The following is a 17612-nucleotide window of genomic DNA, read 5'->3' as shown; positions in this document are numbered from 1 at the left end:
CTATTCATTTATTTGAAATTAATTCTAATGCTTGATAGTTTAAAATCTATTAAATAGTATGCACTTATTTTTCTTTGAATATATTAACTTATTGAATACCAGATATGGTACATTGATTACTTTACAAATCTCAATAATATAAATACTTGGTTTCATACCTTTACACCATTCAAATTTTTATTTTTAATAAAGTAATAATTTGAATTAATTTCTTTTCAAGAAAAATATTTACTGTGATGACAGACTATACAATAGCTAGATGAGCTACAGATTTTTGCTGTTTTCTACGAATTTGGTCTTAAAAATCAAAAATTTTTTCAAACATTTGTTTAAATTTCAACTTCCATTTCAGATAATTTAATAAAAATTTGTTTATGTCAAATAAATATAATTAAATAAAATTTATTTATGTCAAAATGTAATATTAAAATTTTTTTTTCATTTTTGACTTTTTGTCTTATGAGAGACTTTATCCCATGCCCATCATGGGTTCAGCCAAGCCCACAATCAGGGTATTCAGAAGTGAGGGATGAGGCTCAACATATCTAGGACAGACTGGCCTTTAAAAATTTCTGCAATTTCCCATCTGTATTTGATCCAAAATTTCCAGAGCAATTGTCTTTAACTGCTTCATCCATATAGCCATCTTATTAAAATTTTTAAATCCAAAATTGTCAGATTTTGGCATGGATATATCAGCAGAGCCAATATAGGTACAGTACATGAAGCACATACATTCATAATTTAAAGACAAAATTTTTATTTACAAATAGAAAATGAAATAAAAATTATGTTTATTATTTTATCTTAGGTTGTTGCAAAATTTCTTTTTATTTTCATAAAGTTGTTTCTTTGTTATCAACAAATATATCCAAATATTACCTCATGAGTTTCTGGCTACATATTATTATCTGTATTAAATGCTTATTTAGATAGCTAACTGTTTAAATTTACAAAAAAGGAACATTTTCATCCTTTATTATGACAGCTTCATCTTCTTGACAAATATCAGCCACTGTTCAAACTAAATTTGAACTTTCCAGCCATTTTTGAGGATTGAACAATATTTAAAAACTACACATTTTTGTTCTAAATTTGTAAAAGCAAACCCCTATGCATGCACAGTATTAACCTCATTTCTCTGCCACTAAAAGTATTAACTTTTCATTCTTTTTTATATCATATTGACTCCTTCATTTTTCTGTCCTGCAAACATTTAATTACATCCTCCCAATTTCATGTTTGGAGTACTCCCTTCCATCTTGTGTCCAGTTCTATCAACTCCTGTATATTAATGATGTTAAGATGCTTTTTTAATATGTAAATGAAACATGGCTCCAGAAACCTCATGTTCTTAAAAAGCACCTTAATATCATTAATGTGTAGTTTTTAAATATTGTTTGATGCTCAAAATGACTGGAAAGTTCAAATTTAGTTTGAACAGTGACTGATATTTGTCAGAAAGCTGATGCTGTATAATAAAGGATGAAAATATTCCTTTGCGGTAAATTTAAATAATTGGCTACCTGAAAGAAGCATTTAATATGGATAAATATATCCATTATGTAAAATTTTGATGAAGTACCAAGAAGTATACATTTGGTTTTCAGTGCCATATGATTAGGATGTCATTTATGAACTGTACCTCTTGTATAATCTTATCTACTTTTCAAATGTTGAGATAATCATACTCTCTAGCTTTCATACCACTAATTCTGCTAGTAATTAGAGGAACCCAGAAGGTAAGGGTAGATATGGAATTGTCTGCGGCAGTTATTCTGTCAGCATGGAATATGTAGGTTACACTTCAAGAACACTTGGCAAAAGAATTAAAGAACTATACTATGGTATTATCAGCATTTTCATTGGAGGAATGCAATGTAGCACAATGAGAGGAAACAAAAATCATTAAGCAAGTCCATGACAAAAAAAAGCCAAATAGGCTGAGTTACTCAAAATATACAAAGCAGCAAAAAATTAAATGTATCAACATAAAGCATGCAATAAGCATTTTCAACACAAGGAAATTCATGGTAGAAAATAACAACAACAATTCAAATTAATTTGAAACAAGTCACCAATAAATGGCCTTAAAAAATAGAACATATCAAATTTGATATTGAATATATCCCAAGGAGAAGATTAAGGAAAAAAATTGAATATATCCTGATCAAACATCGCTAAACCCGATATATAACATAACTAAACACCAACAATATGCTGAAAATCTATCGGGCTAGTATTAGGCTAATTACTAAATGAATTACGTAACCAATTTGGCTCTAGAGGTAGGCGTTAGGCGCCATCTCTTATTAATATTAATAATTATAAATTAATTAATTAATTTAAATAATTTAGAACCGCTGGGAGAAAAAATCGGCCCGGAGCGGGACTCGAACCCACAACTCCTGCTTACCGTGCAGATGCGTTGCCAGTTACGCTATCCGGACCTCCGATCCGATCTCCTCTTCCAGCGTATAACTATGTAACCATCGACGGTTATTACAATGCCGGCTGGGGACACATTCAGTGCCCACGTCCTACTCCTATAAGGCACTCAACCGGCCATCGCAAGCCCCGGCAAGGCGTAATATATATAAACATCGCTAAACCCGATGTAATATAGCTAATCACCAAACATATGCCGTAAATCCATCGGGCTAGTTTTAAGGCTAATTACTAAATAAATTACGTAATTAATTTGGCACTAGAGGTAAGCGTTAGGCGCCATCTCTTATTAATATTAATAATTATAAATAAATTAATTAATTTAAATAATTTAGAACCGCTGGGAGAAAAAATCGGCCCGGAGCGGGACTCGAACCCACAACTCCTGCTTACTGTGCAGATGCATTGCCAGTTACGCTATCCGGACCTCCAGTCCGATCTCCTCTTCCAGCGTATATAATCTAACTATATAACCATCGACGGTTATTACAACGCCGGCTGGGGACACATTCAGTGTCCAGGCACTCATTTAGTAATTAGCCTAATACTAGCCCGATAGATTTTTGGCATATCGTTGGTGTTTAGTTATATCCTGATCTTTTTCAAATTAGAGAAACCTGAGAAAAACAGTTATAAAGAAACCTGAAAACACGTAAATTGATTTTACATTGCATATTTAGTCTGACAGATATAGTAATAAAAATAACATACACTTTCACTCCAATTTATAAAATTTGAAATTAGTCAAATTTAATATGTTATTTTAAAAATCTTATATTTTATAATGTTCTAATTTTCCATATAAAATTTGATGCCAAAAAAATACTTTCAAAATTTATTTGATTACAAAATTTTCAGACTGATTTTAAAATGTTTAATTGGTAATGAAATTCTAAACATTATAAGAAGTCAATCATAATTCATGAAAATACTACATAGAATACTTATAATACTGATTTCAGTTTAAGTTATTAAAATTCTAAAATTAAAAATAACCATTTTAACTTAATTTATAAAGATATTGAATACATTTATTAGTCAAGAATTAAATTAAAATTTTACAAACCACATAATGGCTTGCAACAATGAGTTTTTTCTTAACTGAGGAGTGCGAAACAAATCAAAAAATGATGCATTTGATTCTGACATATGTTGTTTTTGACATGCATTTTCCAGATTTTCTTCCTAAAATATATATTTGTATATTAATTAGTTATAATAAATAATTTAATAATATCTCATTAAACAAAATATTCTAAAATAAATATAATAAAATTCCATTAAAACATGAATAACTCAAAATTTAATAGCAGTAATTTATATTTCAAATTAATTCTTAAAAATTTTTAAAATATGCAGGTCAGATCACACATGCATTAGAATCCACATTTGTGATTACAATATCAGTAATGTTGCCAGAATTGGCACATCCATAGATCTCCAGGACATGGTGCACATTAGCACCATGTCCTGGAGATCTAAGTAACATGACATCATCTTAGTACGCAGCCATTCAACTGTTAACTGAATGTTATAGTTTACAGAAGTTAAATGCATATAATAAAAATAGTAAAACATTTTGCATCATTTTCTGTACCTTTTTATTGAAATTTCAGTTTAAAGAATTGTTGTTCATCTTTATTTTCAAATGTTGTTTTGATGTTTATTTAATTAAAGCTGTATGATATGAAAGAGTTGACTATTTTTAATTAAAACGATTTTTTTATTTAAATGTGAATTTTCATTATGTTCATTTATCTGCAGCTTAATACATCTAGTTGTAACATGGATATCCAAAATTGTCATCATCTCAGAAACCACGTGTTTTCAAAAATATTCAGTAAAACTACATTTGTCATAAAGTACAAAAATCATCAATCATACCTTTAAATGGCATACAAATTTTACTTTTTGTAACATTTTCAGTCATTTTTAACCTGAAGAAGGGCATTTAAAATGACAGAAAACATTAGAAAAAGTAAAATTTGCACTGCATTTAAAAGATATGAGTGGTAGTTTTTGTAGTTTTCAGAAATTTTGAGTAATAGCCATATATGTAAACATTAAATATATCTATTGAGGTAAATATTTATTAACAACTTATAAAGTGATTTATACTAAACGGATTCAGTAAGGTTACTTGTGGTTAGAGAGAATGTAAAAAAAGTTGTTGGATCTTTTTGTTACTATGATATCTATATACATAATAAAAAAATTTCTCCTCCTTTTCCAGTTGTTTTGGTAAATTTTAATACAAAATATGATTTTTCAATGATATAAACAATTATTGAAGAAAATTTCCTGAATTGGTAATCTTCAAAAATTTGGCTAACATCTTTGAAAGTCTGAACAATTCATTTAAAATATGATGTAAAGATTTTGCAAATGACATTAAATGAAAACAGATAATGATTATAAGAAAACTACCAATGATAATAATTACGTGCATTCAACTTTTGATGCAATATAGTTTTCCAGGAATTTTATGCACTTTACAAAAAATTTCTAAAAATTGGTTTTTAAAATGAGTTGAAATATATCAAGTAATAAAAATATAATGTATGCTATAAAAAATCCCCGCTATAAATTTGACTACTGGCTTCTAATGTTGCTATCTTTCATGTCACAGACTGGAGGTGGCCATGGCACATCCCAAAACATACAAGTAAAATATGCTTATACAACTTGTCTTATTGTATTATAATTATTATTATCTTCAAGTAAATAGGCATTTTTAAGCCATCTTCTTTCACTATCAGCTTAAAGATTGTGTTACAAGCCACATGTTAATCACTATCATTATCACACTTAACTAATTCTTTAATGCTAAATGTTCATTGTTTTAGTCATCATTTGCTCACAGTACAGTAGTTTAAATTGGTGGCATTTATTACCTCAATTATGTACTGGAAAATTATCATTAATTAATATTAAATCTTAATTAGTAAAACTGAGTTATCCAATTTTTAATTGTTTTAACAGGTCTTTATAATGTCAGAGTCAATAAAATCAGAATTGCCACTAATTGTAGTCTTATTTACTTTCTCCACTTAATGTTATCAGTTAGTTATCATCATCAGTATAGATCAGGCTATTTCCAAAATGATTACATTAAGTAGAATCAATTACTACTATATACAAAATTTTCTTCTAAACTTATAAAAATTTAATGTTTTCATCATCATGATGCACTCAATGGTAATTTTCAAAACTTTGATTTTGAAACATAACATAGATTTTGTTTCTATTGAAAATTGTTCCAACTCATTCTTAAAACACTATCACTTTACTACAAATGCAAGAAGTTGATTATATAGTCTAACAAATAAAGAAAGAATAAAATCATAAATACAATAGAAATCAACACCTGTTAAAAATAAAAACAAAATATCAGTATATCAAGAAAAGAAAATAGTAAAGACTAAAAAAACTAAAAAAATTTAAACAGATTTTTATCAAAGTAATACTAATTATATTATCTAATTGTACTATAAACAAGTACACAAAAATTTAAATTTCCTTTCCGACTTGGAGGATTATTGATCTCTTAACTCTAAAACATTTAATAAAAAATGAAGTAGAATCAAAAATTAAAGTAAACTTTCCCCCAAATGCATTTTGCCAGCTACACTGGCCTCTTCAGTTGGGTTAACTTATGGATATTTGTCGTAACTGAAAAATTAACTTATATTATGTACTTTAATTAACCCTACTGAGGAGGCCAGTGTAGCTGGTGAAATGCATTCGGGAGAAGTTTACAGTAATAATAAAGTGTTTCTCTTTGCTGGAAAACTGGTTTGTTTTTTTGACTGTTAACTTTTGATTCTACTTCATTTTTCATTAAATGTTTTAGAGTTAAGAGGTCAACAATCCTAAAAAATTCAGAAGTCACAGTCTCCACAAGTCAGAAAGGAAAGGAAATTTAAATTTTTGTGTACTTGTTTATAGTACAATTAGATAATGATTAGTAATAAATTCTGACTTCATTGTTTTTTAGAATTTTATTTTTTAATTATATTATGTATTGTACATCTACATAAATACATACTCTACACAAGAACACATAGTAAAATAACTTCTTAAAGATAAGAAATATTTATACATTATTATAGATAATTTCTAATGTAACTTTCTTTTTAATTCTCTTAGCTAAAAGATGGAAGAGAACCTTCTTATCTAGATAATGTACAGATTTGGTAAGCCTTCATAAGATTGGTTGGATAGTGAAGGACAGAATCTAAGATTTAAACTAAATCACCTTTAGAAAATTCTTGCCTAGTGTTGGAAAACCCATGGCAATTTCAAGGCACCTGTATCAAATGTTTAGAAGTATTAATTTTTTAAAACTTTGCATAATTTATAAAATCTATCAAATAGTTTTTTTATATGTGGTTTATAAGCAAGATCCTAAAACTGTTATAAAAATTTTTAATGACTATTAATTATAAACCTCAGATAGAAAAATTATATCAAATAAACAGCAACAGCTTTCCCATTAAATGAAATGCACAGAACTCCTGATTACCCATGCTAATTAGTGCATGGGTGTGCATAGAGAACTTGAAAACATGAATAATCCAAAATAGCCTTCTAAACTATATAAAAACTATTCAAAGGTTTTTAAATAAACTACAGTATATATACAGCTCAACTCCATTATATTATAATGCAAATGTGAGTCCCAAGTTTCATAAACTGAAATGTCAATAAACATAAAATGTAGATTTCTTCTATTTTCAAAAGTATCATGTAGAAGTTTAAATTTTATAATTTCTATGTATAATTCTTACATTTTTTTCCAAATTATTGCATTTTAATTTTAGGACTAGTGGAATAATTTTACAAATCTGCTGTTTATAGCATACAAGTGTAATTTTTTTCATATATATTCTATCAAAAAGCTGAATGTTGCTTATGATACTTTGTCATTACTGTATTAGAATTACTGTAAAATGACAGTAATTCTAATATTTTGACAATATACAATAACCCACAAAACAGATAATCCATGCATAGATAATTGTGAGTTTGGTGTATTTTGTTCTGTTATAATCACAATATCTTCTAATCTGATTACTGGTGTTAAGGAACACTCTCACTCAATGAACCTTTATCTCTGGTAATGCTTAAATTTTGGGAACAAATGTTTTTGGCCTCACCCGAGGTCTGCTTCAGGTTAAATGAAAAATGGAATTCCAAACTTTGAAGTTGTTCCAAGGAAAGTCATTCTAAGTTTGGAATCTCATTTTCACTTAACTTGAAGCAGACCTTGGATGAGGCTGAAAATGTTTGTTTCCAAAATTTAAGCATTTCTGGAGATAAAGGTTTGTTGAGTGGGGGTGTTCTGTTATAATCATAATTTTCTTTTCACTTACACAGGATTTATTGTTTATTTTTCTGATATACAGTTTAACCTGTCTATCTCAAACATGTTTATCTCAAAAACCTATTTATCTTGAAATTTATTTTTTTCCCCTCTGCATTTTCAGCCTAAATTCAATATACTTTCCATGTTTATCTTAAATAATTTTTTCACAAAACCTCTATATCTCAAATTAGGGACTGAAGTATCAATTACAGTTTAAAGCTCAATGACTACATTTTGATAGCATAAATTATAGTTGAAAAACATCTCTTGCATTAGACTACAGAGTTGCAATTAACACTCATTTCCCTGACTACAAATTTGATTTGGTTTATTTGTTTATGGCAACACAGCACAGGTGATCTGCCAAGAAGGATGGCTTCTAGGAAGACTTTCTATGGGAAACTGACCCCTATTGAGATGTTACAAATGTGAAGAAAATCCAGAAAATTCCACATGGTAAGCCCATTGGCAAAGCATGAACCATGACCAACTACTAGTGTTCAATGGTTATATTCACTTGGCCACTGGTGGGCTAAGGCTACAAATTTGGCTTGCATCTTATTGACTGAAGAAAGTCAGGCATTAGAAACTATTGACAAGCTATAGCTGTTAAGGTATGTCAAAAATGTTTTATTAATACCTAATACAGGTATGTACTGTACTTCCTATTGTATTAATAAAATACTGTACCTCCAATCAAACCTATTACTGTTTACTGTGTAGGAACCTCTATCTCAAAACGTTTCTTTCTTTCCTACAAGATTCAAGACAGCTAGTTAACTTTATATTAAAAAACTGAACCAAAGTAAACTTTTTAACATCTTTTATTTTTTTTAGTTACTCAAATTAAATATTTGAGATGTGATTTGGAGTTATTAAATTTTTAATTCAATTTTGACCCATCTTCAGAAAAAGATTCGCCATCACTGTTCTAGACAATCCAACATGGATTTGAACTTAAGTTCTTCAGACCCAGATCTTTATTGCTGTTACTATCCAGCAAAAGCCTAGCATAACTATTTTAATTGCAAATCCTTAAGAATTTATTTTTCAATTTCAATGAATCTTCACACAAGCACAAATATAGTAACACTTTTTTTAATGTTACAATCTATAGCATAATAATGTTCTATGGTAACAACATATATAACACAGGTATATGAAAAAAACACTAATCATAGAAAATTTCTAAAGACCACTTTATAAATTTTTACTATAAAAAGTGGTCTAAAATATACACTGCACAATTGTTAATTTCAATATACTTCCTAGTGATTATAACAATGCTATAGTTTTTAATTGGATGAGAATTTTAAAATTCTCATTCCTGCAGCTATTTTTGAGACACTAAATTTGGAAAGAAATAAGACAGTTTTTTATGCAAAAAATCAGAATGAGTAAAATTTATTTATTTATTTTATTTTATACACAATTAGGAATTCCCAGACGGTAGATGATATCCACCCCCAAATAACAAAAATCCCAACAGTGAAATATGGTTAAAACCAAAAAATAACAAATTTAAATATAACAGTTAAATAACTAAAGTTAAATAGAAACACTAACAAAAAGCTTGATAATTTTAAACAAAATATCAAAATATTTTTTATCATAAAAATTTTTTTGTAAAGATTTAATACATTTTTTTTATTCTTTAATTAATATATAAAATCAGTTGTTAATACAATACCAAATTAAACATGTCAAACTCATTGTATTAAAATAAATATATTTCTTATATCAATTTATAAATAATCATATTAAAAATTTTTCATAGTTTTGTTGTTTTGAAAGCAAATAGTTCTTTAAATAAATAACAAAATAAGTTATTTAGTAATTGATTAAAATTTCAAACAAATAATTCTAAAATGATTTTATGGTATATATGAAATATATAATTTACGTCATATATATGTTCATATTCTTCTGGGAATTCTTTTCCATTAATTTTTGCAACTTTTTTCAAAAGTTGAATGGCTTCTTTATAGCGACCCTGAGTTAACAGCCAACTTGCAGATTCTGGTAACCATCTAAAAAATAATTATGATGTATAATAAATTCTGCTGTGAATAAACTAGCAAATGTAATTTAAAAATGAATTTTAGAAAAATAAATATAAATACACAGTATATTTAAATAAACAAAATTTATATTTATAATTTGAAAGAACCTACTGTTTTGTGTCTAAATAGTGAGTATATGAAAAGTGTAACTTGCTGCCAATGCTGTATAAAATGACTAACAACGGAAAACCTATTCTGCAATGCCATACACTGCAAATGATGAACTTTGCTTTGTGATTGTATGTAGCCTTTCTGATCCTTGTGTGAATGTTAGATCCTTCTCAAATTCATTGCTACCATACCTACAACATCTCTGAGATATACCCATCTGATTCAGTCATGTTCAAAAAGTCTATCAAATCTATCATGACATTCTCGTCTATATTTATGCAATTGCATTTTTAAAAACTGACAAAGTTGTTTTCTTTTCAGAAAGCTTTGGTTTCTTTTCTATATACACTCTTAGTTGCTAAGATGTCACTTCATAACAAACTGGTGCAATATTCCCAATAACTTAATCATTTAAAAATATAGTTTTAATGCTCTCTTTTGATATTAAAGATTATTTCAATTTTCAAGACAACACCAAAACAAAAGATTTTTCATTTGCTTGAGGAAGAAGGTACTATTTTATTTAAAGTATTCACAAACAAACTTGTTTGTATTTTTGTGCTTATTTTATTCTCTTGAACATTAAACATGATCTTTAACTTCAGTGTTTTCAATTATATTTTTATTGGTTTCATTGATATTAAGTTTACACTAATCTTTAAATGTCAATGTCAACCTTTTTTGTTCCTCACATTTTCCCTTGAAATAGGTGAACAAACATGTTCACCTATTTCAATTGGTTTGGGAACAATTGATTGATCAATTGTTCCCAAAAGTATTCACAAACAATTTGTTTGTGAATACCATGGCTGTGGAGTCGGAGTCGTGGAGTTTTGATGTTTTAGCCGGAGTCAGAGTCGGATGGTAAGGAAAAGTCAGAGTCAGTAGATTTTTACGCGACTCCACAGCCCTGGCAGGACTGTTGAGTCGGAGTTGTAGTCATGGAGTTTTGATGTTTTAGCCGGAGTCGGATGATAAGGAAAAGTCGGAGTCGGTAGATTTTTACGCGACTCCACAGCCCTGGTGAATACTTTTGTACTTTAAATAAAATAGTACCTTCTTCCTCAAGCAAATGAAAAATCTTTTGTTTTGGTGTTGTCTTGAAAATTGAAATAATCTTTAATATCAAAAGAGAGCATTAAAACTATATTTTTACAATCACAAATCGATCAAGGAGCAAATCTTATAAAAAAAACCTGTGTTCCAAAGACACAAGAAGCTTTTCAGTCACTGACATATAATTCTGTTATATGTATTTGCTCTTCACTTTACTCAACACTTGGATTTTCTGTGCTATCACTTTTTTCTGAACACTGACTAGTGGCTATTTCTTGTCCTATGTGATTGTGACTTTCCTCAACCCTCAGACTATCTTCCTCACCACCTTTGGATCACCAAACTGGATCTAACCTTTTATCAGCAGGACCATTGTCAAGGGAATAATAAACAAAATAACTTGTAACAAATTCTACTGGTGAACTGTAATAATGGTATTGTGGCAACAAAACAGATAGTATACATCTCTCTTGCTCAAATAAATGGCATTTGGAAAAAAAAGTCATTCCTTTCTCTTAAAATATACCTCCTGCATTACTGGCCTTTCTGACCACATCATCCAGATCCAGTTGCAAATTTCAATCCCAACTCTTCATGTCTTGATAGCAGATATGATGCAGAATCACATTGTGGCCATCAGCCATATTGTAGTTTGTATATAGTTCACAATTCCTTATTTTATTTCTAGTCTACTTTCTTTCTATTATCTTTGAGAACTTTCCATATCGACTGTTACTACTTGACGGGGGAGGCTTACTCCTTCTTAGAACCAAGGGCGAAACAAAGGAGTAAGGTATTAGTGCTTCTCTGAATTTGGGGAAATAAACAAAAGAAAATATAGCCATAGAATATATATAAAAACATCCAGACATACTGTAAAATATATGACTTACTTCAAACCAAAACAGTGCTTATTTCGATATAACTTTGTTCACTAATGTTTTCGAACTTATAGTTCTTCAGGTGAACCAATGGACAAATCGATATTATTTGAACAGATCTTTTTCAAACGAATTCTAAAATAAAATATTCTAAGGAAACCTGTGCAATCATAGTCTTATTTTGTGCATGCTCTGTTGATAGAGACATAGTTTTTGGTTTCTCATGTATCATAAATAAGAGTTTGCCAGGCTATCAATAAGTATAGTTCATCCTTATTGTTGATACATTTATCTTCCCTTGCTGTTTTATATATATATATGTAGATATCAAGAGCAAATGGTGTGGTTGCTGTGTCTTGTATATTAACTTTGCCTCATCTAATAATGCTTGTATGTCAGGGTCAGTGGCATACTGTGCTTAATGCCGTTGTATGTCTCTTATGTAAGATGTCGGCTTTATGCTCCTTGAGCCTCACTTCCAATGATCTTTTTGTGGATCCCACATATATTAAATCTTTATCCCACCTATGATCTTTTATAGGGATCATGTATACTCCTGCTAATTTGTCGTGTTGCGGAGTATCTTTTCCATTACTTAGCATTCTAAAAAGGGTAGGACATCTAAAAATTAAGGCGGCCTGTTTTCTCTTGGCGATTTCATTATATAGTTTCTCTAAGTACAGATTATAAGTAATCAGGATTCTCTCTTTCTGCATGTTACTTTCTTGCCTTTGCACTTCTGTTTGTTGTGTTCTTTGCGGATGAAGCGTTTTTTTGACCCTCAGAGCTACCATTTATTATATCTGCGTCATTCGGCAATGTTATTAATGGTGTTGATCTCTGTTGCAAATGCCTGCGCTGTTGATGAGTGGGTGTATGCCCTTTTAACCAAGCTATTAAATGCCGCTACCTTATAATGCCTTGGGTCACAGGAGTGTGCAGGGATGTACAATTGATCAGCCTGCGGTTTTCTATATACCTCTGTGATGATGGTTGCTCCATTAACTATGATGTTCACGTCGAGGAAATGAACATGAGTATAGCTCTCCTGTTCAAGGCCCAGAGTTAGGCCGTAAGAATTGTTATTAAATGCGGCTATGACTTCATGTATATCAGGTTTACATTTCCAAAGTATGAGTATGCCATCCACGTATCTCTTGTATGTAATAATATTGCAGAGTTGTCAGGCAGTACTTTCTGTTTGAGGAGTTTAATTACCAGTTCACATAAATCTCCTGCTACAGGGCTCCCCATAGGTACACCTCTTCTTTGTTGATATACATTGCCTTTGAATTGAAAGAAAGAAATTTATTGTGCTATAATTAGCACAAGAAATGTGCCAACTCTAATATTTCTTGATGGTGGTAACTGTCTTCTATTATATTTAGTAACAAATCTCTTAAGGCTGGCGGGAAGGAGTATCGAAGGGTATAGGGATTTAAAATCAAGCATTTGGAGGAGTACCAGTTCAATATATCCAACAGTGTCGAACTCATAACTCTCTTCAAGCTGATTGATACCCCCCCACAGTACCTCATTGTCCTTGATTTTAAATCCCTATACCCTTCGATACTCCTTCTGCCAGCCTTCTGTGCCTTAAGAGATTTGTTACTAAATATAATAGAAGACAGTTACCACCATCAAGAAATATTAGAGTTGGCACATTTCTTGTGCTAATTATAGCACAATAAATTTCTTTCTTTCAATTCAAAGGCAATGTATATCAACAAAGAAGAGGTGTACCTATGGGGAGCCCTGTAGCAGGAGATTTATGTGAACTGGTAATTAAACTCCTCAAACAGAAAGTACTGCCTGACAACTCTGCAATATTATTACATACAAGAGATACGTGGATGGCATACTCATACTTTGGAAATGTAAACCTGATATACATGAAGTCATAGCCGCATTTAATAACAATTCTTACGGCCTAACTCTGGGCCTTGAACAGGAGAGCTATACTCATGTTCATTTCCTCGACGTGAACATCATAGTTAATGGAGCAACCATCATCACAGAGGTATATAGAAAACCGCAGGCAGATCAATTGTACATCCCTGCACACTCCTGTGACCCAAGGCATTATAAGGTAGCGGCATTTAATAGCTTGGTTAAAAGGGCATACACCCACTCATCAACAGCGCAGGCATTTGCAACAGAGATCAACACCATTAATAACATTGCCGAATGACGCAGATATAATAAATGGTAGCTCTGAGGGTCAAAAAAATGCTTCATCCGCAAAGAACACAACAAACAGAAGTGCAAAGGCAAGAAAGTAACATGCAGAAAGAGAGAATCCTGATTACTTATAATCTGTACTTAGAGAAACTATATAATGAAATCGCCAAGAGAAAACAGGCCGCCTTAATTTTTAGATGTCCTACCCTTTTTAGAATGCTAAGTAATGGAAAAGATACTCCGCAACACGACAAATTAGCAGGAGTATACATGATCCCTATAAAAGATCATAGGTGGGATAAAGATTTAATATATGTGGGATCCACAAAAAGATCATTGGAAGTGAGGCTCAAGGAGCATAAAGCCGACATCTTACATAAGAGACATACAACGGCATTAAGCACAGTATGCCACTGACCCTGACATACAAGCATTATTAGATGAGGCAAAGTTAATATACAAGACACAGCAACCACACCATTTGCTCTTGATATCTACATATATATATATATAAAACAGCAAGGGAAGATAAATGTATCAACAATAAGGATGAACTATCCTTATTGATAGCCTGGCAAACTCTTATTTATGATACATGAGAAACCAAAAACTATGTCTCTATCAACAGAGCATGCACAAAATAAGATGATGATTGCACAGGTTTCCTTAGAATATTCTATTTTAGAATTCATTTGAAAAAGATCTGTTCAAATAATATAAATTTGTCTGTTCACCTGAAGAAGAACTATGAATTCAAAAACGTTAGTGAACGAAGTTATATTGAAATAAGCACTGTTTTGGTTTAGAGTTTGAAGTTAGAAAATATAGCCTGAGGTGAGAAGAAAGGAGAGAGGAGAACACTTTTTGGCTGGACGTCAAAAGAAATGGATTTACAGTGTAGTGAGCAAAGCTCGAAAGGAGAGAGGTGGGAAGAATATGGCAGATATGGGAAAGGACTGTCGAGGTTAAAGAGGAAGAAGCACAAGGGCTAAGGAAAACCTAAAGAATCGGATAACCTCGAGAATGATTTGCTGAATCAGTAAAGAAGAATAAAAAATGATGTCTGTGAAAGGGCACCTCCCTGAAGATATCAATCAATCAATGTGGACCCGGGTACTCTATATCTATCTCTTTATACTTTCTACACTTTCTTAAGTTTAATCATTTCCATGTTATATTAGTTTTAAATTAGACAAAAGATTAGTTTTTAAGTTGGTTATCAAGGTTTTGTGTTATGCTCGTGTATATTATATACTTGTACAAGAATAGGAGGCGACCTATTTCCCTGTGAGGATAATAGGGTAAAGAAACCTGTTAATTTGGGATCTTTGTAACAAAACAAGAAAAAAGAACCATGTTCAGAGAGTATTGAAGGAATATTCAATCATACATGTTTTTGTTCCTGGGTTCCTATTTGTAACGTTTATTTGTGGACTTACAAATCTCTCATGAACAAGCACATGATCCTCACACTATTATTTGTGCATAATGCATAATATGGTCTATTCATAATAACTACCAATTATTGCTTTGGATAATAAATATAAGACCGCATTGATTCTAAGATACACCCCTCCTTTGAACAATACATATAGGTAAAAACAAATACATTTTAGAAATGAGGAAATACAGTATATAAAAACATTTCAAGTAAAATTTAAAAAAGTTGCAGTTTATAGTTTCTTATAAATGCATGATATACATCACTTACATTCCTCCTAAAACTATGAGAAGCAAAGGAACTGATGTTGCAATACATAATTTTTTCCAATCACTTATTGCATAAGCAATCCATGGACAAATAGCTGAAAAAGTAATGTAACTTGATATCCAAAATATCACAGAAAGAGTTCTCTTTTCTAATCCAATATATTCTAAACCTAAAATGTAAAAATATTTTAATTAGAATATTTAATGTTAATTATTATAGAAACAACAAATTTATAATTATTANACACAAGAACACAAAGTAAAATAACTTCTTAAAGATAAGAAATATTTATACATTATTATAGATAATTTCTAATGTAACTTTCTTTTTAATTCTCTTAGCTAAAAGATGGAAGAGAACCTTCTTATCTAGATAATGTACAGATTTGGTAAGCCTTCATAAGATTGGTTGGATAGTGAAGGACAGAATCTAAGATTTAAACTAAATCACCTTTAGAAAATTCTTGCCTAGTGTTGGAAAACCCATGGCAATTTCAAGGCACCTGTATCAAATGTTTAGAAGTATTAATTTTTTAAAACTTTGCATAATTTATAAAATCTATCAAATAGTTTTTTTATATGTGGTTTATAAGCAAGATCCTAAAACTGTTATAAAAATTTTTAATGACTATTAATTATAAACCTCAGATAGAAAAATTATATCAAATAAACAGCAACAGCTTTCCCATTAAATGAAATGCACAGAACTCCTGATTACCCATGCTAATTAGTGCATGGGTGTGCATAGAGAACTTGAAAACATGAATAATCCAAAATAGCCTTCTAAACTATATAAAAACTATTCAAAGGTTTTTAAATAAACTACAGTATATATACAGCTCAACTCCATTATATTATAATGCAAATGTGAGTCCCAAGTTTCATAAACTGAAATGTCAATAAACATAAAATGTAATTTCTTCTATTTTCAAAAGTATCATGTAGAAGTTTAAATTTTATAATTTCTATGTATAATTCTTACATTTTTTTCCAAATTATTGCATTTTAATTTTAGGACTAGTGGAATAATTTTACAAATCTGCTGTTTATAGCATACAAGTGTAATTTTTTTCATATATATTCTATCAAAAAGCTGAATGTTGCTTATGATACTTTGTCATTACTGTATTAGAATTACTGTAAAATGACAGTAATTCTAATATTTTGACAATATACAATAACCCACAAAACAGATAATCCATGCATAGATAATTGTGAGTTTGGTGTATTTTGTTCTGTTATAATCACAATATCTTCTCATCTGATTACTGGTGTTAAGGAACACTCTCACTCAATGAACCTTTATCTCTGGTAATGCTTAAATTTTGGGAACAAATGTTTTTGGCCTCACCCGAGGTCTGCTTCAGGTTAAATGAAAAATGGAATTCCAAACTTTGAAGTTGTTCCAAGGAAAGTCATTCTAAGTTTGGAATCTCATTTTCACTTAACTTGAAGCAGACCTTGGATGAGGCTGAAAATGTTTGTTTCCAAAATTTAAGCATTTCTGGAGATAAAGGTTTGTTGAGTGGGGGTGTTCTGTTATAATCATAATTTTCTTTTCACTTACACAGGATTTATTGTTTATTTTTCTGATATACAGTTTAACCTGTCTATCTCAAACATGTTTATCTAAAAAACCTATTTATCTTGAAATTTATTTTTTTCCCCTCTGCATTTTCAGCCTAAATTCAATATACTTTCCATGTTTATCTTAAATAATTTTTTCACAAAACCTCTATATCTCAAATTAGGGACTGAAGTATCAATTATAGTTTAAAGCTCAATGACTACATT

The 17612-nt window shown here is 30.2% G+C and overlaps 1 protein-coding gene across 1 annotated transcript in view; it reads right to left on the bottom strand.

The window, feature by feature from the left end:
* Window positions 1-17612, bottom strand: part of LOC111628263 (organic cation transporter protein-like) — a 59722-nt gene that overhangs the window by 1396 nt on the left and 40714 nt on the right. Inside the window, exons 6-8 of the mRNA XM_023372013.1 lie at window positions 15820-15988; window positions 9720-9846; window positions 3515-3633 (exon numbers count right to left, since the gene is read on the bottom strand). Coding sequence (XP_023227781.1) covers window positions 3515-3633; window positions 9720-9846; window positions 15820-15988 — 415 coding nt within the window. The remainder of the gene's footprint in view (window positions 1-3514; window positions 3634-9719; window positions 9847-15819; window positions 15989-17612) is intronic.

The sequence above is a fragment of the Centruroides sculpturatus genome, unplaced genomic scaffold, assembly GCF_000671375.1.
Source record: "Centruroides sculpturatus isolate CEXI.00-Female unplaced genomic scaffold, Cexi_2.0 scaffold414, whole genome shotgun sequence".
Taxonomy (NCBI): domain Eukaryota; kingdom Metazoa; phylum Arthropoda; class Arachnida; order Scorpiones; family Buthidae; genus Centruroides; species Centruroides sculpturatus.
The sequence above is the reverse complement of the archived record's forward strand: the minus strand, read 5'-3'. Positions and strand labels throughout refer to the sequence as shown.